This window comes from Schistocerca serialis, chromosome 12 (assembly GCF_023864345.2).
Source record: "Schistocerca serialis cubense isolate TAMUIC-IGC-003099 chromosome 12, iqSchSeri2.2, whole genome shotgun sequence".
NCBI lineage: Eukaryota > Metazoa > Arthropoda > Insecta > Orthoptera > Acrididae > Schistocerca > Schistocerca serialis.
Window position 1 is genome coordinate 15,800,224 of NC_064649.1, and position 13,175 is coordinate 15,813,398.

The following is a 13,175-nucleotide window of genomic DNA, read 5'->3' on the forward strand; positions in this document are numbered from 1 at the left end:
TCTCCTTAAACTCTCACCTTTTTGCAGTTTCTTCAGTTTTAATCTACAATTCATAACCAATAGATTGTGGTCAGAGTCCACATCTGCCCCTGGAAATGTCTTACAAATTAAAACCTGGTTCCTAAGTCTGTCTTACCATTATATAATCTGATACCTTCTAGTTTCTCCAGGATTCTTCCATGTATACAACCTTCTTTCATGATTCTTGAACCAAGTGTTAGCTATGATTAAGTTATGCTCTGTGCAAAACTCTACCAGACGGCTTCCTCTTTCATTTCTTAGCCCCAATCCATATTCACCTACTATGTTTCCTTCTCTCCCTTTTCCTACTACCGAATTCCAGTCACTCATGACTATTAAATTTTCGTCTCCCTTCACTATCTGAATAATTTATTTTATTTTATCATACATTTCTACATCATCTGCAGAGCTAGTTGGCATATAAACTTGTACTACTGTAGTAGGCGCGGGCTTCGTGTCTATCTTGGCCACAATAATGCGTTCACTACGCTGTTTGTAGTATCTTACCCGCACTCCTATTTTTTTATTCATTATTAAACCGACTCCTGCGTTACCCCTACTTGATTTTTTTTTTTTTTGGATAATAGGGATCAAATGATCTTCCAAAACCTTGACATACCGTTCGGTTGTCACCATGCTACTAAGGAACATCGCACCGATTATTCCGTGACTGGACAATGCACACCACATAGTCACCCGTTGAGGTGTCTCGCTCGAACTATCGCGTATATTCTATTAATTACATTCGTGCGTCCATAATCAGGTTGGACACCTGCCCACGAGTCACGTGGGTACAAAGGACAGCTCCGCCAATGTGCTGCACATTTATACCGAGTGTTAGCGATACTGTTGCCGTCTGTATATGTGCATATCGCTATCCCATGACTTTCTCCACATTACTGTTATGCATTTGGCGACGAATGAAGAAGATATTCCTGGCCCATCGGACCCACATACAATTCCGACTTCTCGAAGAGCTGGGAAAAACAAAACACGATGTGACATGAGACGTGGTCTTACATGTTTATTCAAATGTTTACTTTACGGGATGTGCACTAATGCGCCGGCCGGGGTGGCCGAGCGGTTCTAGGCGCTACAGTTTGGAACCGCGCGACCGCTACGGTCGCAGGTTCGAATCCTGCCTCGGGCATGGATGTGTGTGATGTCGTTAGGTTAGTTAGGTTTAAGTAGTTCTAAAGTCTATGGGACTGATGACCTTAGAAGTTAAGTCCCATAGTGCTCAGAGCCATTTGAACCATTTTGCACTAATGCTGACTGTCTAGGAGCAACATTAAGAGGTTGCTCAATTATATTGAAAACATCTAAAACTCTGGAAATATATTGCCCTGCCTGGAAATATTGTACCGTCTGTGGACAGTATGGACAATACCCTTGACAGTCTGTCACGTTCTCCATGGGCCAAGGAGGTTTCACGTTGAGCTTTTTGTTGTTGTCTGGAACCTTAGTTCAAAACAAGGCGAAAGAGCATTATTATTGAATTGCTTTGAAATGTATAAATCATTGCCGGCATTGTGGAATGTTAGGCCACATGAATACAAAAAGAAAAGTGTGAGGTCATCCATATGAGTGCTAAAAGGAATTCGTTATACATCGGTTACACGATAAATCAGCCTAATCTAAAAGCCGTAAATTCAACTAAATACCTAGGTATTACAATTACAAATAACTTAAATTGGAAGGAACAAACAGAAAATGTTGTGGGGGAAGGCTAACCAAAGACTGCGTTTTGTTAGCAGGACACTCGGAAAATATGCAGATCTACTAAGGAGACTGCCTACACTACGCTTGTCCGTCCTCTTTTAGAATACTGATGCGCGGTGTGGGATCCATACCAGATAGGACTGGCGGAGTACACCGAAAAAGTTCAAAGAAGGGCAGCACGTTTTGTATTATCGCGAAATATGGGAGAGAGTGTCACAGAAATGATATGGGATTTGGTCTGGACATCAGGAAAAGAAAGGCGTTTTTCGCTACGGAATCTTCTCACGAAATTCCAATCACCAACTTTCTCCTCCGAATGCGAAAATATTTTGTTGACACCGACCTACATAGGGCGGAACGATCACCACGATAAAATAAGGGATATCAGAGTTGGTACGGAATGATATAGTTGTTCGTTCTTTCCGCGAGCTATACGAGATTGGAATAATAGAGAATTGTGAAACTCGTTCGGTATACCCTCTCCCAGGCACTTAAATGTCATTTGCAGAGTATCCATGTAGATGTACTTGTAGATGCTAACAATGATGAATCGTATGGTTTGTTGCTCAGAAAGTGTAGGGAATGGCCACAAAGGAAGATGTTTTTAAAAAATTTAATCAATGCAAAGCTATGAATAAAAGTATATATAGACACTTACCTCTGTGTATACATTACTTAATCAACTATAATTGCTTAGTGCACGTATTGTTAGATTACACGTTTCAATAGCTGTGTCAAATACTGTAAGGGCAAACTCCAGTAGTAAAGTTCGTCTTCGGAAGAAGTTCCAGTAGTGAAGTATTGCGGCGTAATGGATGAGCGCTGACTTGCCGAAACCGCGTCTCACATTGTATTAGCCGGCCGGGGTGGCCGAGCGGTTCTAGGCGCTACAGTCTGGAATCGCGCGACCGCTACGGTCGCAGGTTCGAATCCTGCCTCGGGCATGGATGTGTGTGATGTCCTTAGGTTAGTTAGGTTTAAGTAGTTCTAAGTTCTAGGGGACTAATGACCTTAGAAGTTAAGTCCCGTAGTGCTCAGAGCCATTTGAACCATTTTGAACCATTGTATGATATTGTTTTTTATCATGGGGTATGGGCCTCTTTAAAAATGAGTAGCATGTCCTGTGAAGCATAATCTGTCTTGTTAAAATGTTTTTCTCAGCATGTGTATTGAGTTAGAAATACTAATTCTTCTTTTGTCATTCTGCATTACGCATTGGTACTGTATTTAATCATTAATAAGAGTGTCCAGTATAAACCATATATATTATCAACATGTTAATCATTACAATGTATGTAAAATGACATTAAGTGCATGGAAAATGCTTAAAGATGGATGACTACACTACTGGCCATTAAAATTCCTACACCAAGAAGAAATGCAGATGATAAACGGCTATTCATTGGACAAATATATTATACTACAACTGACATGTGATTACATTTTCACGCAATTTGGGTGCATAGATCATGAGAAATCAGTACCCAGGACAAACCACCTCTGGCCGTAATAACGGCCTTGATACGCCTGGGCATTGAGTCAAACACAGCTTGGATGGCGTATACAGGTACAGCAGCCCATGCACCTTCAACACGATACCACAGGTCATCAAGAGTAGTAACTGGCGTATTGTGACGAGCCAGGTGCTCGGCCACCATTGACCAGACGTTTTCAATTGGTGAGAGATCTGGAAAATGTGCTGGCCAGGGCAGCAGTCGAACATTTTCTGTATCCAGAAAGGCCCGTACAGGACCTGCAACATGCGGTCGTGCATTATACTGCTGAAATGTAGGGTTTCGCAGGGATCGAATGAAGGGTAGAGCCATGGGTCGTAACACATCAGAAATGTAACGTCCACTGTTCAGAGTGCCGTCAGTTCGAACAAGAGGTGACCGAGACGTGTAACCAATAGCACCCCATACCATCACGCCGGGAGATACCGCCAGTATGGCGATGACGAATACACGCTTCCAATGTGCGTTCACCGCGGTGTCGCCAAACACGGATGCGACCATCATGATGCCGTAAACAGAACCTGGATTCATCCGAAAAAATGACGTTTTGCTATTCGTGCACCCAGGTTCGTCGTTGAGTACACTGCTGCAGGCGCTCCTGTCTGTGATGCAGCGTCAAGGGTAACCGCAGCAACAGTCTCCGAGCTGATAGTCCATGCAGCTGCAAACGTCGTCGAACTGTTCGTGGAGATGGGTTGTTGTCTTGCAATCGTCTCCATCTGTTGACTCGGGGATCGAGACGTGGCTGCACGATCCGTTATAGCCATGCGGATAAGATGCCTGTCATCTCGACCTTACACGAGGCATCACAACGTTTCACCAGGCAACACCGGTCAACTGCTGTTTGTGTATGAGAAATTGGTTGGAAACTTTCCTCATGTGAGCACGTTGTAGGTGTCGCCACCGAAGCCAACCTTGTGTGAATGCTCTGAAAAGCTAATCATTTGCATATCACAGCATCTTCTTCCTGTTCGTTAAATTTCGCGCCTGTAGCACGTCATCTTGGTGGTGTAGCAATTTTAATGGCGAGCAGTGTAAATCAAATCAGAAATTTATGCAGGGGTTTGAGGGCACTTGCGTATGTATGGGGATGGCAGTGTATGGAGTAAGCTTTTCCAATAATGAATAAAGTGTTGTATCAACACAGGAAGGTTACGATAATCTCTTTCTGTTCAACCTCAGTTCTCTCAAAAAGTTTTCGAAAGTGATCTTTGACGCTCCTTGAACAAACTTTAATCAACCTTTCAACTGCTTGCAATAAAGCAGAACAATTATCACAGTATTCTGTTCTTCCAGCACTCCGAACCACGGTGTTAATGTACAACATGACTGACAAAATTACTGAGCAATCTAAGAAGGTGAAAGTCAAGAATATTTTTTTTTTATTTCTTCTTTTTTTTGCTTTTGGTTACAAGGACCATATCGCCAACAACGGTTATAAAGTGCGAAAGAAACGTATAAAAAAAAGCAGAATAGTGCAAAATTAAGATCTTAGCGTATAAACACACAAAGTAATAAAAAGCCCAGTTAGACAAACACCAGAGAGTCGACAACAGTGGTGACAATCACATTGTAGTAGAATTAAAAATAACACTATTGAAAGTCAATAATATTGCGCGGTATGTTTGACCGTCTAGGGGCCACTTATTACTGTAGGTCTCTGAGTCGAAAGAAGACAGTCGACACGAATGTTACCGATGTGTACTGATGACAATTTCGGAACGTAGCTCATCTTGGGTGTGCCGCGCTCTCGCGGACACACACACACACACACACACACACACACACACACACACACACAGCAGGCCCCCGCCCATTACGCCACGTTGTCTCGGGTGTTTGTGCAGCGGTAGCTTACAGTTACCAGAATGAGATTTTCACTCTGCAACGAATTGTGCGCTGATATGAAACTTCCTGGCAGATTGAACTGTGTGCCGGACCGAGACTTGAACTCGGGATCTTTGCCTTTCGCGGGCAAGTGCTCTACCAACGGTCGGCCGGTGTTGCCGTCCGGTTGTAGGCGCTTCAGTCTGGAACCGCGTGACCGCTACCGTCGCAGGTTCGAATCCTGCCTCGGGCATGGATGTGTGTGATGTCCTTAGGTTCGTTAGGTTTAAGTTGTTCTAAGTTCTTCCTGTTCGTTAAATTTCGCGCCTGTAGCACGTCATCTTGGTGGTGTAGCAATTTTAATGGCGAGCAGTGTAAATCAAATCAGAAATTTATGCAGGGGTTTGAGGGCACTTGCGTATGTATGGGGATGGCAGTGTATGGAGGAAGCTTTTCCAATAATGAATAAAGTGTTGTATCAACACAGCTTTACTGTAGTTCTGAGGCATCAAGGGATCACCAATTTAGTATTGGAGGGCAGCGTGGAGGGTAAAAATCGTAGAGGGAGACCAAGAGATGAATACACTAAGCAGATTCAGAAGGATGTAGTTTGCAGTAGGTACTGGGAGATGAAAAAGCTTGCACAGGATAGAGTAGCATGGAGAGCTGCATCAAACCAGTCTCAGGACTGAAGACCACAACAACAACAACAAGTTCTAGGGGATTGATGACCTCAGACGTTAAGACCCATAGTGCTCAGAGCCATTTTTTTGCTCTACCAACTGAGCTACCCAAGCACGACTCACGCCCCGTCCTCACATACTTCTGCCAGTACCCCACCTTCCAAACTTAACAGAAGCTCTCCTGAGAACCTTGCAGAACTAACACGGGGCGTGATTTTGCCGGCACGGTAGCTCAGCGTGTTCGGTCAGAGGGTTGCGTACCCTCTGTAATAAAACAAAAAACAAAAACAAAACTGAGTTAATCGATCATCAACGAACTTAATCGGATGACTTACGACGTCCACCCCGAGCAGATACAACGAACAAAAGCGAACAAAATGAGACTCCGCTGCAGAGTGAAAATCTCATTCTGGAAACATCCCCCAGGCTGTGGCTAACAAGGAGACGGCACGACCTTGGGGTCGGGGATTTGTCCGAAATTTTGTGTGGTATAGAGGACCTCTAACACCTCACGTGGTTAAAGTATTAGGACGCACTACTCGGAAAATCCCGGGAAAAATCGATCCAAAGTTTCTTAGGTGTCATATGGGTATAAAATGTTTGTGAATTGCCGAGCTGCCGTCTGTCCTAGATGTTTAGGGCTCGGACTATAACGCCAGAGGTCTCGGGTTCGATTCCTCCTCTGGCACTTTGTTTTCTTCTGTTTCATTTTCTTTTGTTATTCCACCAATTATTCAGAAAGTTTCCCAAACCTACATTATCTTTAACAAATTAGTTACATTATTGAATAAAAATTATTTTCTTTATGTCCAACAACACAATTCATGGCGGTGGGTTTTTCATTTTTCATTGTAAAGTATACGAGGAAAAAACATTGGGTTTTTAATCAGAATAACAAAGTCGATTGGGAAACATTCAATTTTTATACATATAATAATTATAAACAAGAACCGCAGTGGTAATTATCGTAAAAACAAACAAAACAATAATTTTGCGACATCTTGCTCAACATATAAAAGCGGATTTTTTACAATCACAGGGCGTTTGCAATAAATCTGTACAAAAACATGCCCCATGAACATTTACGAATATGTTTTGAGTTTCTGATAATTTTGAGGCAAACCAGGAATATTGAATCATGTCTCGGAATATTGGTGACGATAATTGATGGTGAATTATAGAATGAATTTTTATACAATCTTCCCGGGAATTAATTTTACGATTCTCCTGTAATAATGCGCTGCAATTTTGCAAGCAACAGAACAAAAAAAAAATTGCTGGAGTAGGATTCGAACCCGAGACCTCTGGCGTAATGGACCAAGCACTGACCATGTAGGTCAAACGGCGACTCGGGAATGGACCAACGATTTATACTCATACGGCACCCAAGAAACTTTGGATCGACTTTTCTCGGGATTTTCCGGGTAGTGCGTCCTAATATTTTAACCGCGTGAGGTGTTAGGGGTCCTCTTTCACCACACAAAATTTCGGACAAATCCCCGACCCCACGGTCGTGCCGTCTCCTTGTAAGCCGTCTCCGTAATACCCTTTCTTTCAGGACTGTTAGTTCTGCAAGGTTCGCAGGAGAGTTTCTGTAAAGTTTGGAAGGTAGGAGACGAGGTACTAGCAGAAGTAAAGCTGTGAGGACTGGGCGTGAGTCGTGCTTGGGTAGCTCAGTTGGTAGAGCACTTGCCCGCGAAAGGCAAAGGTCTCGAGTTCGAGTCTCGGTCCGGCACACAGTTTTAATCTGCCAGGAAGTTTCAGCTTACAGTTAGGTTGCGGTTTAAAGTGAGCTGCCAAAAGTTATGTACCAATATGCACATACGTAGCGTACATACAGTGCAAAAGGGTAGTGCATTAGCGGAGCTGTCATTTGTACTTAGGTGAATACATGTGAAAAGATTTCCGACGTGATTATGGTCGCATGTCACAAAACTACCAGACTTTCGACACGGAATGGGAGTTGGAGCTAGACGCTTGCGACATTCCATTCCGGAGATCGTTAACGAATTCAATATTTACGAGATCCACAGTGTCAAGAGTGTGCTGTGAATACTAAATTTCAGACACTACCTCTCACCGCGGACAATGCAGTGGCTGACGACGTTCACTTAAGAGCCGAGAGTAACGGCGTTTGCGTGCAGTTATCATTGCTAACATACAAGCGACACTGCATGAAATAACGGCAAAAAACAATGTGGGATGTGCGATGACCGTATATGTTAGGACAGTGCGGTGATATTCGACGTTAGAGGGCTATGGCAGCAGACGACCGACGCGAGTACCTTTGCTAACAGCATGACATCGCCTGCAGCACATTTCCTGGTCTCGTGACCATATCGGTTAGACTCTAGACTATTGGTAATCCGTGGCCTCGTCAGATGAGCCCAGATTTCAGTTGGCGAGAGCTGATGATGGGACTCGAGAGTGGTGCAGACCCAACAAAGCCTTGGATTCAGTTTCTCAGGCACTGTGCAAGCTGCTGGTGGCTGCATAATGGTGTGGGCTGTGTTTACATGGAATGAATTGGTCGAAGTGAACAGGTCATTGACTGGAAATGGTTATGTTTCGCTACTTGGAGACAAGTTGCAGCCATTCATGAACTTCATGTCCCCAAACAACGATGTCATGTTATTGGACCACGTCATTCGGAATTGGTTTGAAGAACATTGTGGACAATTCGAGCCAATGATCTGGCCACTCAGATCGCCCGAAGTGAATCCCATGGAACATAATGGAGCGGTCAGTTTGCGCAGAAAATCCTGCACTCGGAACACTTTCGCAATTATGGACAGCTTTAGAGGTGGCATGGCTCAATATTGCTGCAGGGGAGCTTCAACGAGTCTATACCATGTCGAGTCGATCAAGAGGATCACGAAATTGGGACGTACCCCATGACTTTAGTGTAATACCCGTATACGTTTTTATATCTACAGTTCTGACATATTCCAGTGAGTTAAAAAGAAAAAATACCCGTAGGAGCCGAAACGCCTTTCCAGCCGTAATTGAGCTCTTGGGTATGTTGTTCCACATCTTGTTTTGTCCCGTCAGAGGCGGTGTGCATGTACTTCGGTAATTGTCTCCCATCATCTACCCAGTTTGCGTTCTTTTGTTTCAGGAGACGGGGCAACGGCAGCAATATGTTTCCAGCGACGGCCGCGACGTTAGTGGTGGCGCTGGTGTGCGTCATAGCGGCTCCTGCGTCCAGCCTAGAGGGACCAAACGTGTGCGTGCGGGACGAGCCGTGAGTACACTCTGTAGTAGTGTAAGGCAGCTACACTAACTACACTGCCTTCGTCGTAAGAATAAACCTGAGACGTAAACATTACACTATGTATACTTCCGCGTTTGCTGGAATCTCACTGGATTTCGTTCCACGTGGAGCGCAAACGAAGCTGTCTAGAGTACAGTCAAGTACCATAATAAGGATACGTTTTACGCTGTGCATTACGCACACATCGACTCAGCAATAATACGCTGCAACAGCTTTACAGCGCATTTAACTTTGCAAGAACCCTCCGCTCCTACTAAACATCCAGAAATGACTCAGTTCAGCCGGTGAATCCAGAAATGGCGCTATAAGACGCGTAAAGTATAACTGGCCGCCCTTACCCATCCGAGTTTCGCAATAATTAAGCCAGTCCGTCCTTGAACTGATTTAGTCAACTGCCACACAGAAATTCACCCTACCTATTAAGTGGAGATGCTCTCGTAGTTTGTCTAGTTACAGAACCGTAGCAGAGCCGTCGGATCCTGAAAATGTAAGTACTATTGTCTACGTTTCACATAATGAAGCGGAAAGAAGTTTTTCGTGCACATAATTTTTACATGGGATGCCATTATTGTGCATTTTTTAAGAAACACCGTAAAATGAACTTCTTCATTCTAATCATAAGCTAACTATTAATAGCACAAGAGCGTGGTCTACCGCATGACTAGATCGAACTGCTTCCTATCGACGAGTGCTGACTGTGGCGCACAACCTGTAACTTGAGCGTGCAGTCGGTATAGCTCGTACAAGATGGTACCTCTTCGGTTATGCCAAAGTTATTGATTTACTCATTGATACCAACATTTCCTGGCATTGTAAAATTACCGAAAGACGGTATTTGACCCTTAGACTCATCCTATTGTCTGACTGTCAAAAGGCAACTTTTGTTAGCAAATATTCGTTAGCAACACGTACTTGATTCGCGCCAGTATAAATGTACTGGGTGATCAAAAAGTCAGAATAAATTTGAAAACTTAATAAACCACGGAATAATGTAGATAGGTAAAAATTGACACACATGCTTGGAATTACTTGGGGTTTTATTAGAACCAAAAAAAAAAAACAAAGTTCACAAAATGTCCGAAAGATGACGTTGGACAGCAAACCGTCAGTGACTGCGCATGACAATCGTGTATAAAAGGAGCTGTAATGAGAATCAGATGCGCCAACAGACGCAGCATGTTGACGTTACCTGAAAAGGCGCTTTTAGTGAAGTTCTATTATCAGAATGGGGAATATGCTGGTTCAGCGCTACGATCCTATCGCCATAGGAAGGGGATTCGAACGGGTAAAGGTCCGTTGACAAATGCAGCTGTGGCGAGAATGATTTCGAAGCCACGGGTTGTTTAGACGATAGACCCCGTAGTGGCCGACCGAGCACAAGGCGTTCAGGAAGAAATGGAGAATGTAGCGGGTTCGTCTATGCACGGGGAAGTCAGCGCTCGTGCAGTCGCACGTCGCAACGGCATTCCATACACTACTGTTTGGTTGGCACTTCGGCGTACCTTCCGATGCTATCCGTACAAATTCCATCGCGAAGGGCATTTGCGGTGTTCGTGTTTCAAAAGATGGCGGAAGATGACGATTGGTTGAGTAAAGTGTTGTGGACCGACGAAGCCCATTTCACGGTCCGAGAGTCTGTCAACGCCCACAACTGCAGAATTTGGGCTACCGAAAATCCTGGAACGGTCGTGGAAACTCCATTGCACGACGAGAAAGTCACGGTATGGGTTGGATTTACCACATCTACCGTTATCGGGTTTTCTTCGAGGAAATGCATGATTCTGGTTTTGTAACTGCTACCGTGACGGGTGAGAGGTACGCCGATATGTTACAGAATCGCATCATCCCCAGCCTGGCTGATAAACACCTGCTGGAACGTACGATGTTTATGCAGGATGGCGCTCCACCCCATATTGCTAGACGCGTGAAAGATTTCTTGCGCGCGTCGTTTGGTGGTGATCGTGTGCTCAGCCGCCACTTTCGGTCATGCTTGGCCTCCCAGGCCCCCAGATCTCAGTCCGTGCGATTATTGGCTTTGGGGTTTCCTAAAGTCGCAAGTGTATCGTCATCGACTGACATCTCTAGGGATGCTGAAAGACAACATCCGACGCCAATGCCTCACCATAACTCCGGACATGCTTTACAGTGCTGTTCACAAAATTATTCCTAGACTACAGTTATTGTTGAGGAATGATGGTGGACATATTGAGCATTTCCTGTAAAGAACATCAGCTTTGCTTTGTATTTCTTTGTTATGCCAATTATTGCTATTCTGATCAGATGAAGCGCCATCTGTCGGATATTTTATGTATTTTTGTATTTTTTTGGTTCTAATAAAACCCCATGTCATTCCAAGCATGTGTGTCAATTTGTACCTGTCTATCTACATTATTCCGTGATTTATTCAGTTTTCAAATTTATACTGTCTTTTTGATCACCCGGCACTTTCGCTGCATCTCTCTTTGCTGACGCCACGGGAGATTTCTGCATGGGCACCACATCCGACTGGCCCTGAAAGCTCCAGGTGGCCAACCGCCTCTGCTAGCCACCGTGGGAACCTAACGCTCGCTCCTTACTCCTCTACGTACTGCAGCGCTGATACGTTCACTTCACGCATACGAAACTGAAAATGAAGTAAAATGCGCTCTTATTTGGAAATAACGGGTACCTTACTACTTGGACAGCATGGGCCATCCAGCCAGGTAGCTTGCAAAAATGTGGAGCAATTGCAGTTAAGATGTAAATCGATTAGCAGGGAAACCACATAGCCTCGAATGTCATTTAATTTTTAAACAGAATGAAATAATGTAAGGCAAAACTCCAGCAATGCGCCTCTTAGGGGATCAGATGGAAAACGTACTTGTTCTCGTTCTTAGCTATCACAGTACTGTAATTAAAAAGAGGAGTGATGAAAATTCCTAACTTAAACACAGGGTAACTTTTCTGCGTGAGCTCTGTGTTATTTAAAAGCGCATTGCAGGAATTTCATCGCGTAAATATTGAACACAATGAAGGTACTATGAAAGTCATCGTCTGGTAATCCCAGAACTTCTGTATCTGAATCCGAGAAACACATTTCAGTACTGGAACGGCATCTGATACGTTACTAACGAGTCGAACGACAACAGACTCCATGAAGCGGTGCAAGTGCGACATATTGTCCTCCTCTTTCGTGAGCCGTTGTTTTGCATCCCGCCAGCGCTCTGGAGTGACGTGTTGAAGCTGTATTCACCGTGGCGCCGATCACGATCGTCAGAAGCCGTCGCAAGAGAGCGCCCGACAACATCGGCCGAGAGCTTGCTCACACTGCGTCGGAGCTCCTTCGTCAGTTTTTGGTGGGTCAAGATGGTTAGGTTAGGTTCGAATTTATTCTGTGTACGAAGCAGATTAGATTTTAATCTCCAAGTGTGGGATAGGTACTGCGACACTTCTGTGCTTGGTTGCGAGCTCTGCAATGCGGCGTTTTCTATTGAAAAAGATGTCGATTGCATGGAAATAAGCTATATTTGTCCATAAAAAGTTTTGGTCATATGTAAAATCGGTAAGCGGATCTAAATCCCCTATTCAGTCACTCGTTGACCACGATGGCACCGAAACAGAGGACGACCGAAGAAAGGCAGAAATACTGAATTCAGTGTTCCGAAATTGTTTCACTGCGGAAAATCGTAACACGGTCCCTGACTTCAGCCGTCGCACGGACGCCAAAATGGAAAATATTGAAATAAACGATATCGGAATTGAAAAACAACTGCTATCACTTAGTAGCGGAAAAGCATCCGGACCAGACGAGATACCCTTAAGATTCTACAGCGATTATGCTAAAGAACTTGCCCCCTTTCTATCAGCAATTTATCGTAGATCGCTGGAAGAACGTAAAGTACCTAGCGACTGGAAGAAAGCGCAGGTCGTTCCCATTTTCAAGAAGGGTCATAAATCAGATGCGAATAATTATAGGCCTATTTCGCTTACGTCAATCTGTTGTAGAATAATGGAACATGTTTTGTGTTCTCGTATTATGACGTTCTTAGATAATACAAATCTCCTTCATCATAACCAACATGGATTCCGCAAACAGAGATCATGTGAAACTCAGCTCGCCCTATTTGCCCAAGAAATTCACAGTGCCGCAGACAC

General features: G+C 44.1%; 1 protein-coding gene across 1 annotated transcript in view; it reads left to right on the plus strand.

Moving 5' to 3' along the window:
- The window catches only part of LOC126428354 (protein draper-like), a 216,633-nt gene that overhangs the window by 12,193 nt on the left and 191,265 nt on the right, over positions 1-13,175 (plus strand). The window contains exon 2 of the mRNA XM_050090285.1: positions 8,886-9,011. Within this exon, the coding sequence (XP_049946242.1) occupies positions 8,886-9,011 (126 nt within the window). The remainder of the gene's footprint in view (positions 1-8,885; positions 9,012-13,175) is intronic.